At 42.5% G+C, this 18,647-nt stretch overlaps 1 protein-coding gene across 1 annotated transcript; it reads right to left on the reverse strand.

The window, feature by feature from the left end:
• Positions 1 to 8,340: 8,340 nt before the first annotated feature.
• LOC106886855 (natural killer cells antigen CD94-like) lies at positions 8,341 to 14,395 on the reverse strand. The gene is made up of 6 exons (XM_014940109.1): positions 14,268 to 14,395; positions 13,005 to 13,094; positions 11,734 to 11,832; positions 11,148 to 11,302; positions 9,685 to 9,797; positions 8,341 to 8,604 (listed from the first exon to the last, which is right to left on the reverse strand). Exons 1-6 carry the CDS (start codon positions 14,377 to 14,379, stop codon positions 8,481 to 8,483), a joined length of 693 nt encoding a protein of 230 aa, XP_014795595.1. The 5' UTR covers positions 14,380 to 14,395; the 3' UTR covers positions 8,341 to 8,480.
• Positions 14,396 to 18,647: the final 4,252 nt, after the last annotated feature.

The following is an 18,647-nucleotide window of genomic DNA, read 5'->3' on the forward strand; positions in this document are numbered from 1 at the left end:
TGCTGAATATTCATGAGCTCAGGAACTTATGAAACAAGGGGTAAGTTCCTGTTCCTTATTGCTGTCTGGATTTTTTCATTTTATACCACCTCTTCATGCCTCAGTGACTCGTAAATTGAACCACCACCTGATGAGCCAAGTTGCACAGAATAGAAGAGCATGGCATCCAGTAATTGCCCTGAGGTGTGCAGTGTTCAACCTGCTACTCTGTTTGTTTAATAGCTAACGCCGAATTTCCTTGGTATGCAGCATAAGTCAGTTCTTGAATTTTGGCTTAAACCAGAGGAGAAACATTTATACTTGTACATAAGATGATCACTAAGTCACAATACAATAATTATTTTAACAGATGTCATATTTTTTTGTTATATGAGTTTAAAAATGTTCAGAACTTCAAAGCAATTCAGAACTAAACATCTCCATGCACATATCTTCTGCTCTTTCCCCCTTCCCATAGCCGCCTATGCACATCGGACCATCTTCTCAATCACTCTCTGCGTTCTTCCTGCATTTCTTCTTAACTCCCTTTGAAATGTCCTCTTCAGAAACTTTTCTCAGATTGCTGAGGGTCCATTAAACTAGTTGGTTCACTTGAATCTGCTCTGTGTGCTGAATAAAGGGAATGTTTTCGGAGTTAGAGAAACACTTTTACAACTTAGCTTTGCAAGTCTTGCTAACCATTGCATTTTTGCACAGCTACCTGTGAAGCCTGGTCCTTTGAAATTACTGCAACTTCAATGTTGATTTGTCTTAAGAGTGATGTGATCTCTGCTGTAATTTGGCTGCAGAAAACATGTAAAACTGACAAAGTTCAAAAGGCAGCATGGAGTCGTACTTGAATTGATTTCACTGAGCAATTTCAGAGAATCACAGAATCACATGGGGTTGTGTACTTCAATTGAATTCACTGAGCAATTTCACAGAATCACAGAATCACATGGGGTTGGAAGGGACCTCTGGAGATCTAGTCCAACCCCCCTGCCAAAGCAGGTCCACCCACAGCAGGTTGCACAGGAACGTGTCCAGGTGGGTTTTGAATGTCTCCAGAGAAGGAGACTCCACCACCTCCCTGGGCAGCCTCTTCCAGGGCTCTGCCACCCTCACAGGAAAGAAGTTCCTCCTCCTATTTACATGGAACTTCTTATATTCAAGTTTGTGCCCATTTCCTCTTGTCCTGTCCCTGGGCACCACTGAAAAAAGACCGGCCCTGTCCTCTTGACACCCACCCTTTAAGTATCTATGAGCATTGATCAGATCCCCCCTCAGCCTTCTCTTCTCAAGACTAAAAAGACCCAAGTCTCTCAGCCTCTCCTCATAAGAAAGATGCTCCAGGCCCCTCATCATCTTTGTAGCCCTCTGCTGTACCCTCTCCAGCAGTTCCCTGTCCTTTTTGAAGTCATACAATGCTCATAGGCAATCTTATAAATGGCAAATCTTATAAATAGGGTTTGTATGACACTGAAAAAGACAAAAAGGGATTTTTTTTTTATAGCCACCACTAGATTCGTAATTAGCTGCTGTCTGTTGTTGCCATAAGGTTTTATTAGCACAGCCAGTTCTATATTCTTGATGTTATACTGTTCACAATGATAAAAAGTCCTGAGTCTATAATTAGCCTTTTCAATTCAATACGACGATCATTAAAAGCAGTGTATAAGCATTGTACCCATGCCACGTTGTTACAAAACAAGTCTTCAGCTCCCAAGCCACTCTCAGTGCTTCTTGGCAAATAATTTCCCTACTGTTCCCAATATGAGTATTTGTCTCAATAGATCTGCCAGACTCATGAGCATTTTTCTTCATAATTCCCATGAGTTTTAAAGAAAAACTGTTCTGCTCACTTAGTTTTCTTCCATTGCTTTCAGTTGCTTCATATTGGCATTTAGCTGCACAAACAGATCATTTCTTAGCAAAGCTCAGAGATGTGACCTCGAATGGAGTATCACAGCTTTACTTTTTAATGAGTTTTCTTCTCTGCATTGTCATGCTCTTTACCTTTGGTGTCAGACAGTCAGTAAACCACCTGCGTCATAAAAACTTAAACAAACCCATGTGGGGAAAAGTGTTCTTACAGCAAAATGCCAATACCCATAATTAGGAGAGAAAATAGATGCGTCTCTTATTTGATGTGGAGACAGAAGCTGCTGTCTTTAAACAGCAGGCCTTGCAAAGTATACTGTAATTTTTCAAGTTGCACAGCCCCATGATATATGAAAAATGATGTTAAATCAACTCTGCTAAGGACTGCCAAGAGAACAAGGAAGCCAGGAGAGAAGCACAATGATTTATTGAATGTATCACAGTATATGCAATTGCGTATTGGGTGCTTTGAGTGAAATATTACATTTTCTGATGTTTTCAATTTTGTTTAAAAAGAGTGTTCGTGTCTTAGACCTAAAATCAAAGTCAAATCTATTTAAAAGTGTGAAGAGAGGGCTTTTTTCTGCACTTGGAGCTGTGCAGAGTCAGGATTTTTGGGAACCTGCCTTTAAACCTATGCATTCAAGCTTGTTTAGTCTAATCTTTTGCCTTCTCTCTAGTCTTCAATTCTCTTTCCATCATAATCTGAACCCTAAACTTTACCTCTCGGATAAAGGAACGAGTTTTAATGCTAAAAAAAGAAGTAAAAAAGGAAGCATTACTCATCTTCCAGTGCTCTGGCTAGAGTCATGTGGGGGTTTCTCCTTTTGCTAAATTAAGATTCCCATCCTATAAATTCAGTAAAAAGAAACTTGTGATTTTGCATTTGAAAACTAAAATGTAGACCTTTGTCTAAATGCTTCCAGAGGAGCCTATTTCTATTTCAGAAATTTGGTCAGTGTTTTGCAATCACACATATTGCCTGTTACCATGAAAACTCACCTTCCCTCCCTGCTCGTCACCATTCTGGAGGCCCACCAGGAAACTGAGCAGGAGGAAATGCTCACTCCTTCTGTAGAGGGTTGCCCTTTTGCTCTTATTTGAAACAAAAATATTCAGAGTTGTGAAATGCTCTCTGGCAGAGAAAGACCCCATCAGTCTGATTAAGCCATCAGCAGCAAAGCCAGTATTTCCTTCCTATTGAGTGTTTCCTGTATTTTATTCCTCTCTTCCTCTTTAGATTTATAGGGCTTTTTTTTTTTTTCAGAAGAACATAGCTAGTAACAGTGGGCATCTGAAACAAACAAACAGACTCAAGTGACATATGGAATTGCAGCACTCAGTTGGAACACGCTTAAATGGGAAAGATGCGCAGGTGGCCTTTCTGGGTAAAACATTTCTTGGAGATGGACAGTCAAATGACCATGCTGAAGTCATATTTGCTGCTATTTATAATGCTAAACTAACTTGAAGGCTTTTCATAGCACAAATTGTGGTGCAGGTATTTAGTAAAATTGTGTAGCTAGAAAGCAATACTTTGTATGAGAAAGTAAATAAATAATTAATATCAACTTGCCCAAAAGACTCAGAAGAAGTCTTACACTCTTTAAAAAATCTGCATTTTGAACCATAATATTACAACCCAAGGAAAGCCAGCAGTTTCTTCTGCTATATAAATAAGACTGTATCACAAATACTACACATTCGTAGACCAAGATGTGTCATTGTTGAATGTGGTGGTTCCAGTTACATCCCTATGCAAAATGCACATAGAAATATGTGTCAATTTTCTAGTGGACATAATATATTAAGTGTCAGAAGAATATATCAAAATACCTTTTCTAATTTGTCCACTCAATTGAGACTTCCCAACATGGAGTAAAGATCTCAGAGTCACTTTCAAACTTGGAACAATAACAAGGGGATTTTTGTAATCAGTGTCCCCACTAAAAAATGGCAAGGATGATTAAACTGAGCACCCCATATGAACATGGCCACATCGGTATCACACAGAGATTTTATTCACTAGTGTCTAAAATTTGAGCTCTTGAAAATACACAGAATCACCAAATGGTTGAAGTTGAAAGGGACCTCAGATGAGAGGGCTAGAAGAGTTCTCCTATGAGGAAAGGATGAGACAGTTGGGTTTGTTCAGCCTCAAGAAGAGGAGGCTCTAGGAAGACCTTATTGTAGTCTTTCAATATATGTAGGGAACTCATAAGGAAGAAACTTTTTAGTGTCTGTAGTGACTGGACAAGACACAACTGTTTCAAACTAAAAGAGGATAGATTTAGATTAGACATAAGAAAGAAATTTTTTAAGACACTGGAACAGGTTGCCCAGAGAATTTGTGGATGCCATTTCCCTGGAAGTGTTCAAGTTCAGATTGAATGACCTCTGAGAAACCTGGCCTAGTGAAAAATATTCCTCATCATCTTCATGACCTTTTGTTGGATTCTTTTCATATGTCCATGTCTCTCTCATACTGGGGAGCCTAGCACTGGACCTGGCACTCCAGGTATGACCACACCAGTACTGAACAGCGGGGAAGGGTCACCTCCCTCAACCTGCTGGCAACATTCTTCCTAATGCGGTCCAAACTACCATAGTGGTCTTTGCCACAAGAGCATACCATTGACTCATGGTGAATTTGGTGTCCACCAGAACCCCAGGTCCTTTTCTGCAAAGCTGTCTTCCAGCTAGTCAGTCCCCAGCATGTGTTGGTGCATGGGGTTGTTCCTCTCCAGTTGCAGGACTTTACACTTCTCCTTCTTGAACTTAATGAGGTTCCTGTCAGCCCATTTCTCTAGCCTGTTGAGGTGCCTCTGCATGGCAGCATAATCCTCTGGTGTATGAGCTGCTCATCCCAGTTTTGTGTCGTTAATAAACTCTGCCCTATCATCCAGATCATTAATGAAGGTGTTGACTCATTGGTGCACCACTGGTGACTGGCCTCCAGCTGCAGATTTCATGTTACCAATCAGTACTCTCTGGGTCCATCTATTTAGCTAGTTTAGTGACTGGCCTCCAGCTGTAGATTTCATGTTACGGATCACTACTCTCTGGGTCCATCTATTTAGCTAGTTTTTAATCCACCTCACTGTCTGCTCATCCAGCCTGTGCATCAACAGCTTCTCTATGAGGATCTTATGGGAGAGACTGTTGAAAGCCTTACTGAAGTCTACATAGACAATATGCACTGTTCTCTCCACGCCAGTCATCTCATCATAAAAGATTATCACATTGGTCAAGTATCACTTCCCCTTGGTGAATCCATGGCTACTCCAACTCACCTTCTTGTCCTTCATGTGCCTAGAAATGGTTTCCAGAACTAGTTGTTCATCAGCTTCCTAGGGCTTAAAGTGAGGCAAAGCAGTGCGGAGTTCCCTGGGTCGTCCTTCCTGCCCTTATTGAAGATAGGAGTGACATTTGATTTCTTCCAGTCCTTGGGCACTTCTCCTAGTTGCCAAGATCAGTCAAAGAATATCAAAAGTTGCCTCATAATGACATCTGGCAACTACCTTAGCACTCGTGGGTGCATCCCATCAGGGCAGTGACATCTGGCAACTACCTTAGCACTTGTGGGTGCATCCCATCAGGGCCCATGGTCTTATGCATGTCCATATTGTTTAAGTATTTCCAGACCTGATCGTTTTCCACCATGGATACATCTTCCTTGCTCCAGACTTTTCCCTAGTCTCTGGGGCTTGGGATTCCTGAAGGCTGATCTTGCTAGTAAAGACTGAGAGAAAGGTGACACTCAGCCTTTTCCATGTCCTCTGTCACCAGGTCCCTGGTCTCATTCAGCAGTGGGCCCACATTTTCCTTAGCCTTCATTTTGTCACCTACGTACTTGTAGAACCCCTCCTTTTTGCCTTTGACATCCCTCACCAGATTCATTTCCTTTTGGGCTTTGGCTTTCCTAACCTCATCCATTCATGCTTGAACAGTATCTCTGTGTTCCTTCCATGATACCTGTCCCTGCTTCCACCCTCTGTATGCTTCCTATTTGTGTTTGACTTAGCTTGTTCATCCAGGCAGGCCTCATGGCATTCCTGTCTGAATTCCTACTCATTGGGATAGAGCAGCTTGGAGGACTTAGTTCCTTGAATATTAACCAACTTTCTTGGGCCCCTCTTCCCTTCAGGGCCTTATCCCATGGGACTCTTCTAAGCAGATCTTTGAAGAGGCCAAAGTCTGCTCTCCTGGAGTTCAGGGCTTTGAGCTTACTGTTTACCTGCCTTCCCTTCTTCAGGATCCTGAAGAAGATACACCAGATACAATTACTTAGATTTAGAAAATAATCCATTTAAAAATAATTTAATATATAATAACAAAAATATGTGACTGAGGGAAAGGTGACACTCAGCCTTTTCCATGTCCTCTGTCACCAGGTCCCTGGTCTCATTCAGCAGTGGGCCCACATTTTCCTTAGCCTTCATTTTGTCACCTACGTACTTGTAGAACCCCTCCTTTTTGCCTTTGACATCCCTCACCAGATTCATTTCCTTTTGGGCTTTGGCTTTCCTAACCTCCTCCATTCATGCTTGAACAGTATCTCTGTGTTCCTTCCAGGATACCTGTCCCTGCTTCCACCCTCTGTGTGCTTCCTATTTGTGTTTGACTTAGCTTGTTCATCCAGGCAGGCCTCCTTATGTACTTGTCACCTATGTACTTGTAGAACCCCTCCTTTTTGCCTTTGACATCCCTCACCAGATTCATTTCCTTTTGGGCTTTGGCTTTCCTAACCTCCTCCATTCATGCTTGAACAGTATCTCTGTGTTCCTTCCAGGATACCTGTCCCTGCTTCCACCCTCTGTGTGCTTCCTATTTGTGTTTGACTTAGCTTGTTCATCCAGGCAGGCCTCCTGGCATTCCTGTCTGACTTCCTACTCATTGGGATGGAGCAGTTTGGAGGACTTAGTTCCTTGAATATTAACCAACTTTCTTGGGCCCCTCTTCCCTTCAGGGCCTTATCCCATGGGACTCTTCTAAGCAGATCTTTGAAGAGGCCAAAGTTTGCTCTCCTGGAGTTCAGGGCTTTGAGCTTACTGTTTACCTGCCTTCCCTTCTTCAGGATCCTGAAGAAGATACACCAGATACAATTACTTAGATTTAGAAAATAATCCATTTAAAAATAATTTAATATATAATAACAAAAATATGTGGTTTCCGATACATTGGAAAATCCTGTTCCTTACTCAGTAATTAATACTTTCCTGAACACTGTCATAGCATTCCAGCTATCAGTGCAGCTGTTCATGCCAGATACCCATCCTTTTGTGTGATGAGATGCATTAGGTAAAAGGACAGAAGTATTCTATATTAGCTGACGACTAACGGCCCTCAGATGGCGTTCTTAAAAAAATCCAAACATTATTTCCATTGTCTTTGCATAACTGCAATGGTGGTTATGATAATGGCATATTGTTTATTAAAACTCATTTAACACTGACTTTGGGTTTTCTTGGAAGACCCTATTATTGCATGTAAAGAAAAAGCATCATTATCTGGAAGTAAAATTTGAACATATCTAAAAGTCTAAAAGTATTTTGACTATACCCAGTCAAAAAGAGGATGAGGATGATATACTATACCCAGTCAAAAAGAGGATGAGGATGCCGAGTGATGCTTCACTGCCAAGCAGTGGACAAGGAAGTCACGTGCATTTGAGTAGTAAAAGAGAGGAAAGCTTGCCTTGACATTTTGGAGTAATATAGAATAACTGAAAGGGAGTGTGCTGGGGAGAGGGCTGGAAATAGTTAAGGGTATCAGAGGTTAATATATCTCATAGAAGTGAGAGGAGAGTCATCACCTGAGTAAGGTCAAATGAGCTAAAGAGAGAGCCTTGGGGTTGTTGTGAGAGAGTTGGGGTTGTTCAGCCTGTAGAAGAGAAGGCTCCAGGAAAACCTTGCAGCAGCCTTCCAGTACCTAAAGGAGACCTACAGGAGAGATGGGGAGGAACTCTATCATGGAGTGGAACATCAGGACAAGGGGTAATAGTTTTAAACTGAAAGAGGGGAGATTTAGGATAGATATTAGGAAGAAATTCTTTACTGTAAGGGTGATGAGGCACTGGAACAGGTTGTCCAGAGAAGTTGTGGAGGCCTCATCCCTGGAAGTGTTCAAGACCAGGCTGTATGGGGCTTTGAGCAACCTGGTCTGGTGGGAGGTGTCCCTGCCCAGGGCAGGGGGGTTGGAACTTGATGATCTTTAAGGTCCCTTCCAACCTGAACCATTCTATGGTTCTGGAAATGGATACACATGAAATTCCAATCAGAGTGACACAAAGTGGCCCCACAGGGGCCTTTACATTTCTGATTTCTTTGGCTGTAACTAATCCTTGAGATTGTCAGCATCATTAAGGTAGAGATTTCTGAACTAGAACAATGAGACTAATAACTCATCTCTGGTTTGTGATGTTTATTACAGCTGGTTCTTGTTACCTGCAAAGGCTTTCCGTCTCTTTGCTCTTTTTGTGTTTGTGTGAATACAATAGGAAGAAAGGGTTGACTCTGCTCTGAATTTGTATTTAACATTATTTTACACCCCTCCTTTGAAAAATCCGAACATTAAAATCTTTTCATACTCTTCCAGTTCTTTTTCTGCTGATAGTCTTTTTAGATCAGCTGGAATGCTGGCTTCTCACAGATCCAGGGATATTTCTTATTACAGTTCCCGCTGTAAACTCTTGACTTACGGTAAAACAGGTATGCACAGTTTTGCTCAGAGGACAAATCAATCCTGGAAAGAAAACCACACCATCTTGTTAAAAACTCTCATATGCAAATTTTAGAAAAGCCCAGCCATAAAGCCATTTTGGACAATCAGACATTATTACAAAAATTGCTTAGTCATTTTAAGGTTTATAAAGGATTAGACAAAACACTGAAGAACATAACAGCTTGTGTAATTCAAGTCTGAAGGATCATTCTCCCCCCGCTGCCTTCAGCTCAAAGATGCAAAATTGAAAGCCTACGTACGCAGCATCATCAAAACAGAAAATAGCACTAGCTCCTTACCAATGATTATGTCACTCCAACCATTTCTATATGCAGTGGTAATTTGGGTCTGAAAACTGAAAGGCAGTGGTCTGCCTGAGCAGAAACCGGATCTTGCCCGATGTCTACTAGCCGTGGTAAGTGTAACAGTTCACAAGACAAAATGAGCACATTTTCAAGGAGGTACTGGAGAATCTTCACTCAAAGAAGGTTCTCCAGAGCCTGAAGAGGACTCTTGTATTACTACATACAGTGATAACTTCACACAGAACTGAATGGGAATTCTGTTCTTTTCCCCTCCCCGTGGTTAGAAATACACAAAGTAAATTGATGAGATTTTACAGGAGAAGTAAACAGGTTCTCTCCACCTAATGTTGATCATTTTTGTGTAATAAAGCTTTCAAAATGTTGATGGAAGAGAGAAATGAACTTGGGATATTTGTTGCTGAATAGAAGAAGAGGCAGGTGCAGGCAGGCTTTTCAGGAGGTCGGCTGTCTTGAAGGAAGTGTGAGGAGTTGCTTCCTAGAGAGTCGTGGGATGTTTCATAAAGTGAGTAGGTTTAAATAGTGAGAGCAGTCACTGCCTGCAGTGGTTTGTTGAGTCCTTCTCCGACTCACACTTTCAGTATTCTGAGACTCTTTCTCTATTTCAGGGACTCCACACCTAAAAGAGTATTTTAACTCCAAATATATTTGTGGCTGTATTCTGTCTTGAAGCTTTGCTATTAATGGTATTTTGGCTTCCTCCTCCTCCAGTGCACAGGGAGGATATTGTGCAAGAAAAGATTAAAAACCACCAACTATTTAAGTTCAGAAAACTTACCAGTCCATTCTTTTTGTAGAAAGTTTTGTACCATCTGTCCAAGACCAGCCATCAACTCCATATAATAATCCAATCCAGTAAGACTGTTTTTGTGACAGTTGAGATACAGTAATCTGTAAAAAATACAAAACCTTTATCAGCACTTTATCAGCAAGAAGCTTGCAGTATTTTTCTCTTTTTTTTTCTTTCTTTTTCTTTACCTAAACAACAACGGTTGAGAGAGGAGGTGATCAAAAGAAAGAACCAAAGGATCCCCAGTGCAGGGTCCTGCACCTGGGACGTGGCAACCCCAGGCACAAATACAGGTTGGGTGGAGAATGGCTGGAGAGCAGCCCTGAGGAGAAGGACTTGGGAGTGCTTATGGACGAGAAGCTCAACATGAGCCAGCAGTGCACGCTGGCAGCCCAGAAAGCCAACCCCATCCTGGGCTGCATCAAGAGAAGTGTGGCCAGCAGGGCCAGGGAGGGGATTCTGCCCCTCTGCTCTGCGCTTGTGAGACCCCACCTGGAGTGCTGTGTCCAGCTCTGGAGTCCTCAACACAGAAGGGACATGGACCGGCTGGAACAGGTGCAGTGGAGGGTCACGAAGATGATCAGAGGGATGGAGCACCTCTGCCATGAGGACAGGCTGAGAGAGCTGGGGTTGTTCAGCCTGGAGAAGAGAAGGCTCCGGGGAGACCTTAGAGCAGCCTTTCAATACCTGAACGGTGCCTATAGAAGAGCTGGAGAAGGACTCTTTGCCAGGAAGTGTAATGATAGGACAAGGGGAAATGGTTTTAAATTGGGAGAAAAAAGATTCAGATTAGATCTCAGGAAGAAATTCTTTGCTGTGAGGGTGGTGAGACACTGGAACAGGTTGCCCAGAGAAGTTGTGGATGCCCCATCCCTGGAGGGGTTCAAGGCCAGGCTGGATGGGGCTTTGAGCAACCTGCTCTAGTGGGAGGTGTCCCTGCCCAGGGCAGGGGGGTTGGAACTCGATGATCTTTGAGGTCCCTTCCAACCCAAACCATTCTATGATTCTATGATTCTATTTTGACAGTGATTTGCTGAACTCCTCATCAGGCCCTCATAACAATTTTCAGGAGACAACATCTCTATTTGGCATACAAACAGGAATATTTTGTGTTTGGAATCTCTACTACATGTAAGACTGGGGCAACAATTCTTTTTAGAGCTCTGTCTCTCAGAGTATTCCAAGAGATTTCCTGAGTGAAAGACTCACTGTGTATAAATTTCACAGGATCCATGACACTCGTGTCCACTGTTTGGCTGAATCATATCCTACGTTGCCAGCTACCTCATCATTACACATTTGTGGTTAAGTGTTCTGCAATCTGCATTGCCTCTGATGTTGGAGACAGTACCTCTATTACCATGAAACATCAAGAAGTACTTTCTGACTGGTGAGGAGCTTTGACTAGTTGATACCAATTTAATGAAATGCCATTATGATGGGAACCATACCAGCTTGCTTTTCCTTTTCAGCGTAAGAAGGGTGGCGTTATGGGAGAAGCAGAAGTCTTCACTTTCCTGCCACGTGGCCTCCTCTTCCGACAAGTAGAAACAAGTGTCACCTCCAAGCCATTTCCAGTTTACCGGGCAGAGTGCACATGCGGGTCCTAGAACAGAAAGAAACCATCAGTCCCTTATAAACAGCCAAAGGAAGAGCAGAAGAGTCTACATGCATAGGCATGGAAAGTCAAAGTCATGCAGAGCTGAAATGAATAAGGCACTTTATGGGTCACGCCTACTTGCTTTTTTTAAAAACTGATTATTTCACCTGAGTGCACATGCGGGTCCTAGAACAGAAAGAAACCATCAGTCCCTTATAAACAGCCAAAGGAAAAGCAGAAGAGTCTACATGGATAGGCATGGAAAGTCAAAGTCACGCAGAGCTGAAATGAATAAGGCACTTTATGGGTCACACCTACGCTCATTGCTTTTTTTAAAAACTGATTATTTCACCTGATATAGCATATAACACCCTTGTTTAATCTGATTAAGGCCTAACACATAGATTTAAGGCAGTGCGAGCAGTAGTTCTACTTACTGTCGTTCTCAGTGTTTGCGTCACCCATCAAGCACAACCTCTCCTTTAGTCCTTGCAAGTTTTCATCATGTCCCGCGGGTGCCTTAGAACCTCTGAGACCTGGAGTTTACAAAGACGTTCTTCATGAGACAAAAAGGCTGTGATAACACTACTGCATGACACATGCTTCATCATATATTGCAAATTAAGTTTTTGCAACAGTGTGCTCACGTGCAGCTCTGATGCTACAGTGTCAGATGTTGTGAGCAGATGAGAATATTTCTAGATTTTAAATGCAGTTTCAACATAGTGCCATTGCAGGCCACTTGGTAACCTAATAAAAAACTGAAATAAAGCAAAAAAAAAATATGCTGAGGAAGCATCTTGAACTGATCATACAGGTCTTGAAAGAAGTTTTTGAAAAAAAGGAAGTTTGAAAAAACCTAAAATTTTAAACATACTTCAGGCTGAAAAACCCTTTTATTCTTAAAGGCTGATAGAACTTCTCTGAAGAAATTGGGGAGGTTTTTTTTTATATCTCTTCCTCAACGGTATTTAGATACTGGCTTTTGGTAGCAACAGCTCAGAATGACTATGTCCAGGCTCTGTGACAGAAACTATAGACAGTCATGTCACACATGATAAAAGATAATATAAATATGAGAGTCTTCAGTTCTCTTGCACATCTCAGGTAAACTGGGTGACAAATAAAACAGACAAAGCGAGATTTCCTCATAAATCTGGGTGCTAGGTGTACATCCATTTTTAACATACTAGTATGAACTAATTTAGGATAGTAGTCTACAAACATGAAACGTTAGCCTACAAACGTGAAAGGTTTGTCAAAGGAATGAGACAAGAACTGCTATTCCAGTAGAACGGAGAAACTTGAACAACTGCAGAAGAGGGGAAGGGAAACAACAAACTGATTTATGAAAGTCAACATTATAATTTTATAACTGGATTCAAATTAGCAAATAAATGAGCAATAGCTGGATGAGGACAGAATCCGTTCCTCCCCCCACTCTGTCCAAAATATATCATCTTGATTTCTATACCCTTACTCTGGGAACAAGTCCAGACTTAAAAAAATATTGCTTCCCTCAAAGCCTTATGTGCGCCAAGCTGCAGAGGGTTCATCACAGGCAATTAGGAGGAAAAGAAAGGACAGTATATATGGGGAGGATGAGCTACGACTGTCCTTGTTGCAGTCAGTCTGCCACCTTCCTTCAGTGCCGTTATTCCCAAGGTGTCAACATGAATAAAGGAACACAGTGTATTTCAGCACTTACCGAGGACTATCATTCCTATGGTGAGGGCCAGGCAGAGTGCAAACAAAGTGAAGATTGCTGGCCACCATACAGCAAAGGGAAGAGAGCGCCCTGGGAGAAACCAACAATTTTTATGAGGGCAGGCACCCTATTCTGCAGCGCTCCCAACCCTCTACCCCACCACCAGATGACTCTCTAATGATTTCCCCTTCCAGGCTGTATTATATTTTAAGGATCAAGCCAAATGCAAGCTGAGAAGAAGATGTGGTGCCTCTGTTAAAGGGGTCTGTTTGAGATGAGTCACTGGGCATGGTTTAAACGGAACAGGTTGGGCGTTCCTTGTCTTTGACAAGTGATGAAACTGTGACACATATCGCTATAATATGTGACAACTGTGAAACAGATCACTATAATAGTGATCTTTTGACTTCGAAGTAGGGGATGCTCCTGCTCTCCTTTGGCAGTACAGTATCACTGCTTTTGTGTTTGCATACCGTCCTTACCCTTTGCCCAAAGTACAGTTTGAGTACAAACACTGCTTTTGTGTTTGCATACCGTCCTTACCCTTTGCCCAAATCCTTCCTGCTCTCAAGGCACCCAGTGCTCAGGCTGGGTGACAGCTTCAGGCTGAAGCCTGGTTCAGGAAAACTCTGGAGTCTAAAATACCTGCTGAGGTTTCCCTGGATTCAGAAGCTCCTGAGAGTTACCATCCCCAGACAGTCCTGGCATTGCAGTATGGTGGACCTTTCATATGAAGAGCATTTAACTCAAGACTGAATGCCCTCTTGAAGTAGGCAGTTTAGCCCGACCAGAGCTATGGGACTCGAAGAAGGGAAATTACATGACCTATACATTGAGGCCCAGTGCTGCCTCATCCCTTCTGGCCTTAAAAGCTGCATTGTAAGCATTTTCTGAAAAATTGAGGTCTAGAGGGCAAAACAGAAAAGTTTTTTGCTATTAAAGTCAGACTGTCCTGTCTCCATAGCCATTTCCTGTAATAATAAATAAACAATAAGTAAAACTAACCACATTAAAGCTGATTCCTACATTACAGAATTTGATCCTGAAGTCTTTTCATACAGAAATTTAGGGCAAGTAATGGCAGTATTTCCACTGGTTCATGCTGGTTTTTGTCAGACAAATCAGTACAAATAGTGCACAGAAATAAAAATCAAACCTATAAATACATATTTTTCTAATTTACTGAGCTGGACAAGAGACACTGTTCCTATTGTCATTGTCTACCATTGGGCAGCAAGTCCAAAGAGCAAGCTTCTGCCATACCTTGGTTGATGTTCAAAGACATGTAGTGTCTGACTGGATGTTGTGGCAGGTGATTTAAATGAGCGTATCCATCCTCTTCCTCTGTATTCATATGCATTGTCCGAGAACTCATTCGTGGTTCAGTAATGGTCCTCTTAAAAGACGGACTGAACGATTTGTGAAAGAGAAGCAAAAAGAAAAGCAGAAAGAGGGAGGGGATAGGAGAATGAGTCACACTTCAAATGCCCTAAGGCAAGATATTCTTATTCAAGTATTATGTGTGACTCCTCCCTTTCCTCCCTCAGGGATGGAACTCCTCTCTTCCCACCCATCACATCTCACCCTGGGTCTGGGACATGTAGAGATGACACAAGTCCCAGTAAAAGTATGGTCTGGTAGCTCCCCTCTTTTCAATTTAACCTTCCCACAACTTTCATCTCCTTTGAACCTTCCACATTTTAAGACAGAACAAACACCTTTGATTCATCTCAGAGGCAGACTAACTTCAGCTGCAAATAGCTGCTGAAGCTATTTAATCACACAGAGGAGGCAGAAGTGCTGTCCACGGTCTAATGTCGTCTTCTCAGTGGGAGAAGTGGGAAATCAGGGTGTGGGTAAAAAGGCACAGACAGGATTTAACAAATAAGAGAAGCGAGCCCTTGTGGCAAGGGCTAGCCACATACTGGACTGACCTAGCAAGAGTGCAGCTAGCAGAGCAAAGGAGGTGATGGAGTTCTCCATCACTTCTGAATATGTAGCTAGAGAACTATGTCCAGTTTTGGGCTCCCCATTAAAAAAATTTTAAAAATTAAAAAAAATCCCATAAAATACATAAATGCTAAAACCAGTCAAGAAGAAATAAAAAATTTAAAAAATCCCATCAAATACATAAATGCTAAAACCAGTCAAGAAGGGAGCCATAAAGATGCTTAGGAGCTGGAGCACTTGATTTACAGGGGCAGACTCTGGCAACTGGATTTGTTCAGCCTGGAGAAGAGAAAGCTAAGGAGAATCCAACTGCAATCTCTCACTGCATAAAGGGGCTATGGAGAAGATGGGGCCAGAGTCTTAGAGGTGTACAGTAAAAGGACAAGAAGTAGGGTGGTCAGATATAAGAAGAGGTGTCCAGACAGGGTGTGTCATCTCTGTCACTGGAGATTTTCTGAACTTGACTAGATAGGGACTGGACTAATCTGATCTAGCTTTGAAATTAGACCTGCTGGGCAGGAGTTTGGACCAGAGGGACTTCAGAGGTCCCTCCCAAATTGAATCTTTCCATGACAGCTATGAGTATGAAGGGAAGACTCACTAATGATTTTTAGGGGGGAATGCCCAAAGGAACCTGAAGTAGCATCATCTGTTCCCCTTTCTTGTAACTTGGAGAGAAAAACTTAGAAAGTGAGAAACAGACTGAATACTTTCTTTTAGTAACTCATATTCTCTGCACCACCCAACTTCAGTAGGAGCCCCTTTTTCTTTTTGCAAAGCCCTGCTCACACCTTGCTGGCCCTTCTGCACAGTACTGTGCACTCTCCCCTTTTTCCTCTGGAAGTTTCCCTACCAGGAGAACATAGGATGTATCAGGGTCACCATGTAAAGAGAGAAGTTTCGGAAAGGTTGGCACCTCACCTGCGGCCTCAGATGTTTCAGATGAGTAGATGTTTGTTTAACTTAACACAGAAAAAAATACAGTGTGGTGAGTAGGACCCAAGAGGTGACCATCCCCCTGTACTCGGCACTGGTGAGGCCTCACCTCGAGTACTGTGTCCAGTTTTGGGCCCCTCACCACAAAAAAGACATTGAGGTGCTAGGCAAGGACAGAGTGAAGGACCACACTCCATGGACAAAATTATACCAGTTGAGAGATCATGTTAAGGAGAGAAGATACTGTGGGAAAGACCAGGGCAGATACTTTTTTTTAGTAACTCAAATTCTCTGCACCACCCAACTTCAGTAGGAGCCCCTTTTTCTTTTTGCAAAGCCCTGCTCACACCTTGCTGGCCTTTCTGCACAGTGCTGTGCACTCTCCCCTTTTTCCTCTGGAAGTTTCCCTACCAGGAGGACGTAGGATGTATCAAAGTCACCATGTAAAGAGAGAAGTTTCAGAAAGGTTGGCACCTCACCTGCTGCCTCAGATGTTTCAGATGAGTGCACAGTCTCCAAGGTCAGAGATCTCCCAGCCTCTCTGGATACTCATTCCTATGTTTGGTCACCTCCACTGTGAAGAAAAAATTATACCAGTTGAGAGATCATGTTAAGGAGAGAAGATACTGTGGGAAAGACCAGGGCAGACTTAGACTGATGTGATAGTGAGATTGTGTGACTGGAAACTTGTCATTAGAGATGCTTGAGCCAGATTGAGACCTGTGTCAAGGAGTCTGGCCATCCCCAGGAAAAGACACACGGCAGAGCCATGGTGTCTTAAGTGCCATTGTTTGAAAGGAACCTCTGGAAGTCATGTGGTTCAACCTCCTGTTCACAGCTGGGGTAGCTTTGAACTGATGAAGGTGCCCAAGGGCTTGTCCAGTCAAGTTTGCACAGTCTCCAAGGTCAGAGATCTCCCAGCCTCTCTGGATACTCATTCCTATGTTTGGTCACCTCCACTGTGAAGAATATTCTCCTTGTGTCTAACTGGGATTTCCTACTATGGTTTCTGTTAGTTGCCTCTAGTAGTGCTCTAATCAGCCCTGGCAGAGTGTAGGTATGAATATGGGGACAAGATAGAGGGCCCCAAAGGAGCACTTGCTGATAAAGAGCTGGTCCCATGTCTGCCATTCAGCTGTGCTCTTGGGCACCTTCTTGTACCCTTTTAGTCACCTCTTAGTGATTTAAAAGCACATCAGTGAAAGATGTTATAAGGCTTAATTTGTTTAAGATTCTGATTTGAAAAACAAAGAACATAGAAGGAAGATCCAAGAACAGATGAGCATCAGATTCTTTAGTGAATTGGCTGAACTTCACAGGGTGGGCGTCTTCTTTCTTGCTTTCTACAGACAGTGTCTGTGAACACAGATTTTCATCATATTATTTAGCATCTTGCTGACAATGCATTTCAGCCTGTGAGCACTGGCATCTACTGGCAAGTCTGAACCCCCTCCAGGGCAGCTGCTGTGCTCATGACAAGGATGATGGAGGCCATTGGGAACAAGAGAGGATGCAATGGAGGGCCTGGAGCAGAGAATGTAGGGGAGGATGTGAAGAAGCACTGTGCAGCCAGGGTGTTTGGTTCAACTCTGTTATTTCTGAAGCCGCCTTCCAGACATACATGAACTCTGTTTTTTCCTATCCAGCAGCTCCTCCCGTGGCTCCTCTCATTTCTCTGTCTTTGTTATCTCATTGTAGATGGGCAAATGTAAAGCTGCCATGCCTCCACTTCAGAATGGCACTACTCATTCCCCAATGCACCCCTTTATTCACTTTGCCCCCATCTCCTTCACTGTCCGTGTCCTGTTTGAAGGGATGTTGAAGCCAACAACTCGTCTTTAGTTCTGAAACCTTTCAAAATTTATGAAGTCTCAGGATCTGCCAAGGGCTTTACTCTCACACAATATATAATACTGGGTTTTATTTTCCATACAAAATGTGCTTCAAAAGAACCACTTCTCCAAACTTCCCAGTGCCAGAGAAAGATTGTGGACCTTCCCTACCCCCAAAGATAGTGGACTTCTCTGAGCAGCTTGTGTCTTGGACTCCATCTGTGTGTAGGCAGGAGAACTTTGACAACATTTAAAATAGAAGGCAGACTGGATGAAATAATAAATTTGCTTTAATTTAAAATACTAGATACTATAAATTGTTCCTTCTGGAATGCGCTGCTCTTAACAGGAGAAAAGCCCTTTCCAAGCTGCGGGGGCCAAATGGAGTTCACTATATAAAGATATGGAAATAGTTTACAAAGATCATCCAGCCATAGAAAAGAAAGAAAGAAAGGTACCCTGGAAGTTACCACCACTGACTGCAGTAATGGGGAATGCTCCCTAAAAAGTCACACCAGACAGCGCACAGGAAACCCATGTTTTCACAATGCAGCCATCAAACAATGGCATACAGCAGATTGCTAGGAAAAAATCAAGAGTCAATTTATGGGAAGAAAAAGAGGTAAAGCGTGGCAGCGTAGAAGCCTGCTGTGAATTATTTTTTTCAAGTTGAGTGGGTTGAACCAGATGAAACATTGTACCTTCCTTGCATTGTACCTTGCACTTCCTACTGCAATAGTAAGGAATTCTAGATAGTTAACTGGTATTTGCATCCATAAATTAAGACTTGGCTCTACTGAGTATAGTGAATTGATTCAGCTCACAAATATCTTTCGGCACATTGGGACAAAGGTTTCATTTTTAACCAAGGAACCGCTTCAATCTTTGAGAGTATTTTCCAATGAAATGTTAAATATTAAAGACA

This window comes from Calidris pugnax, unplaced genomic scaffold, assembly GCF_001431845.1.
Source record: "Calidris pugnax isolate Ruff unplaced genomic scaffold, ASM143184v1 scaffold36, whole genome shotgun sequence".
Classification (NCBI taxonomy): Eukaryota; Metazoa; Chordata; class Aves; order Charadriiformes; family Scolopacidae; genus Calidris; species Calidris pugnax.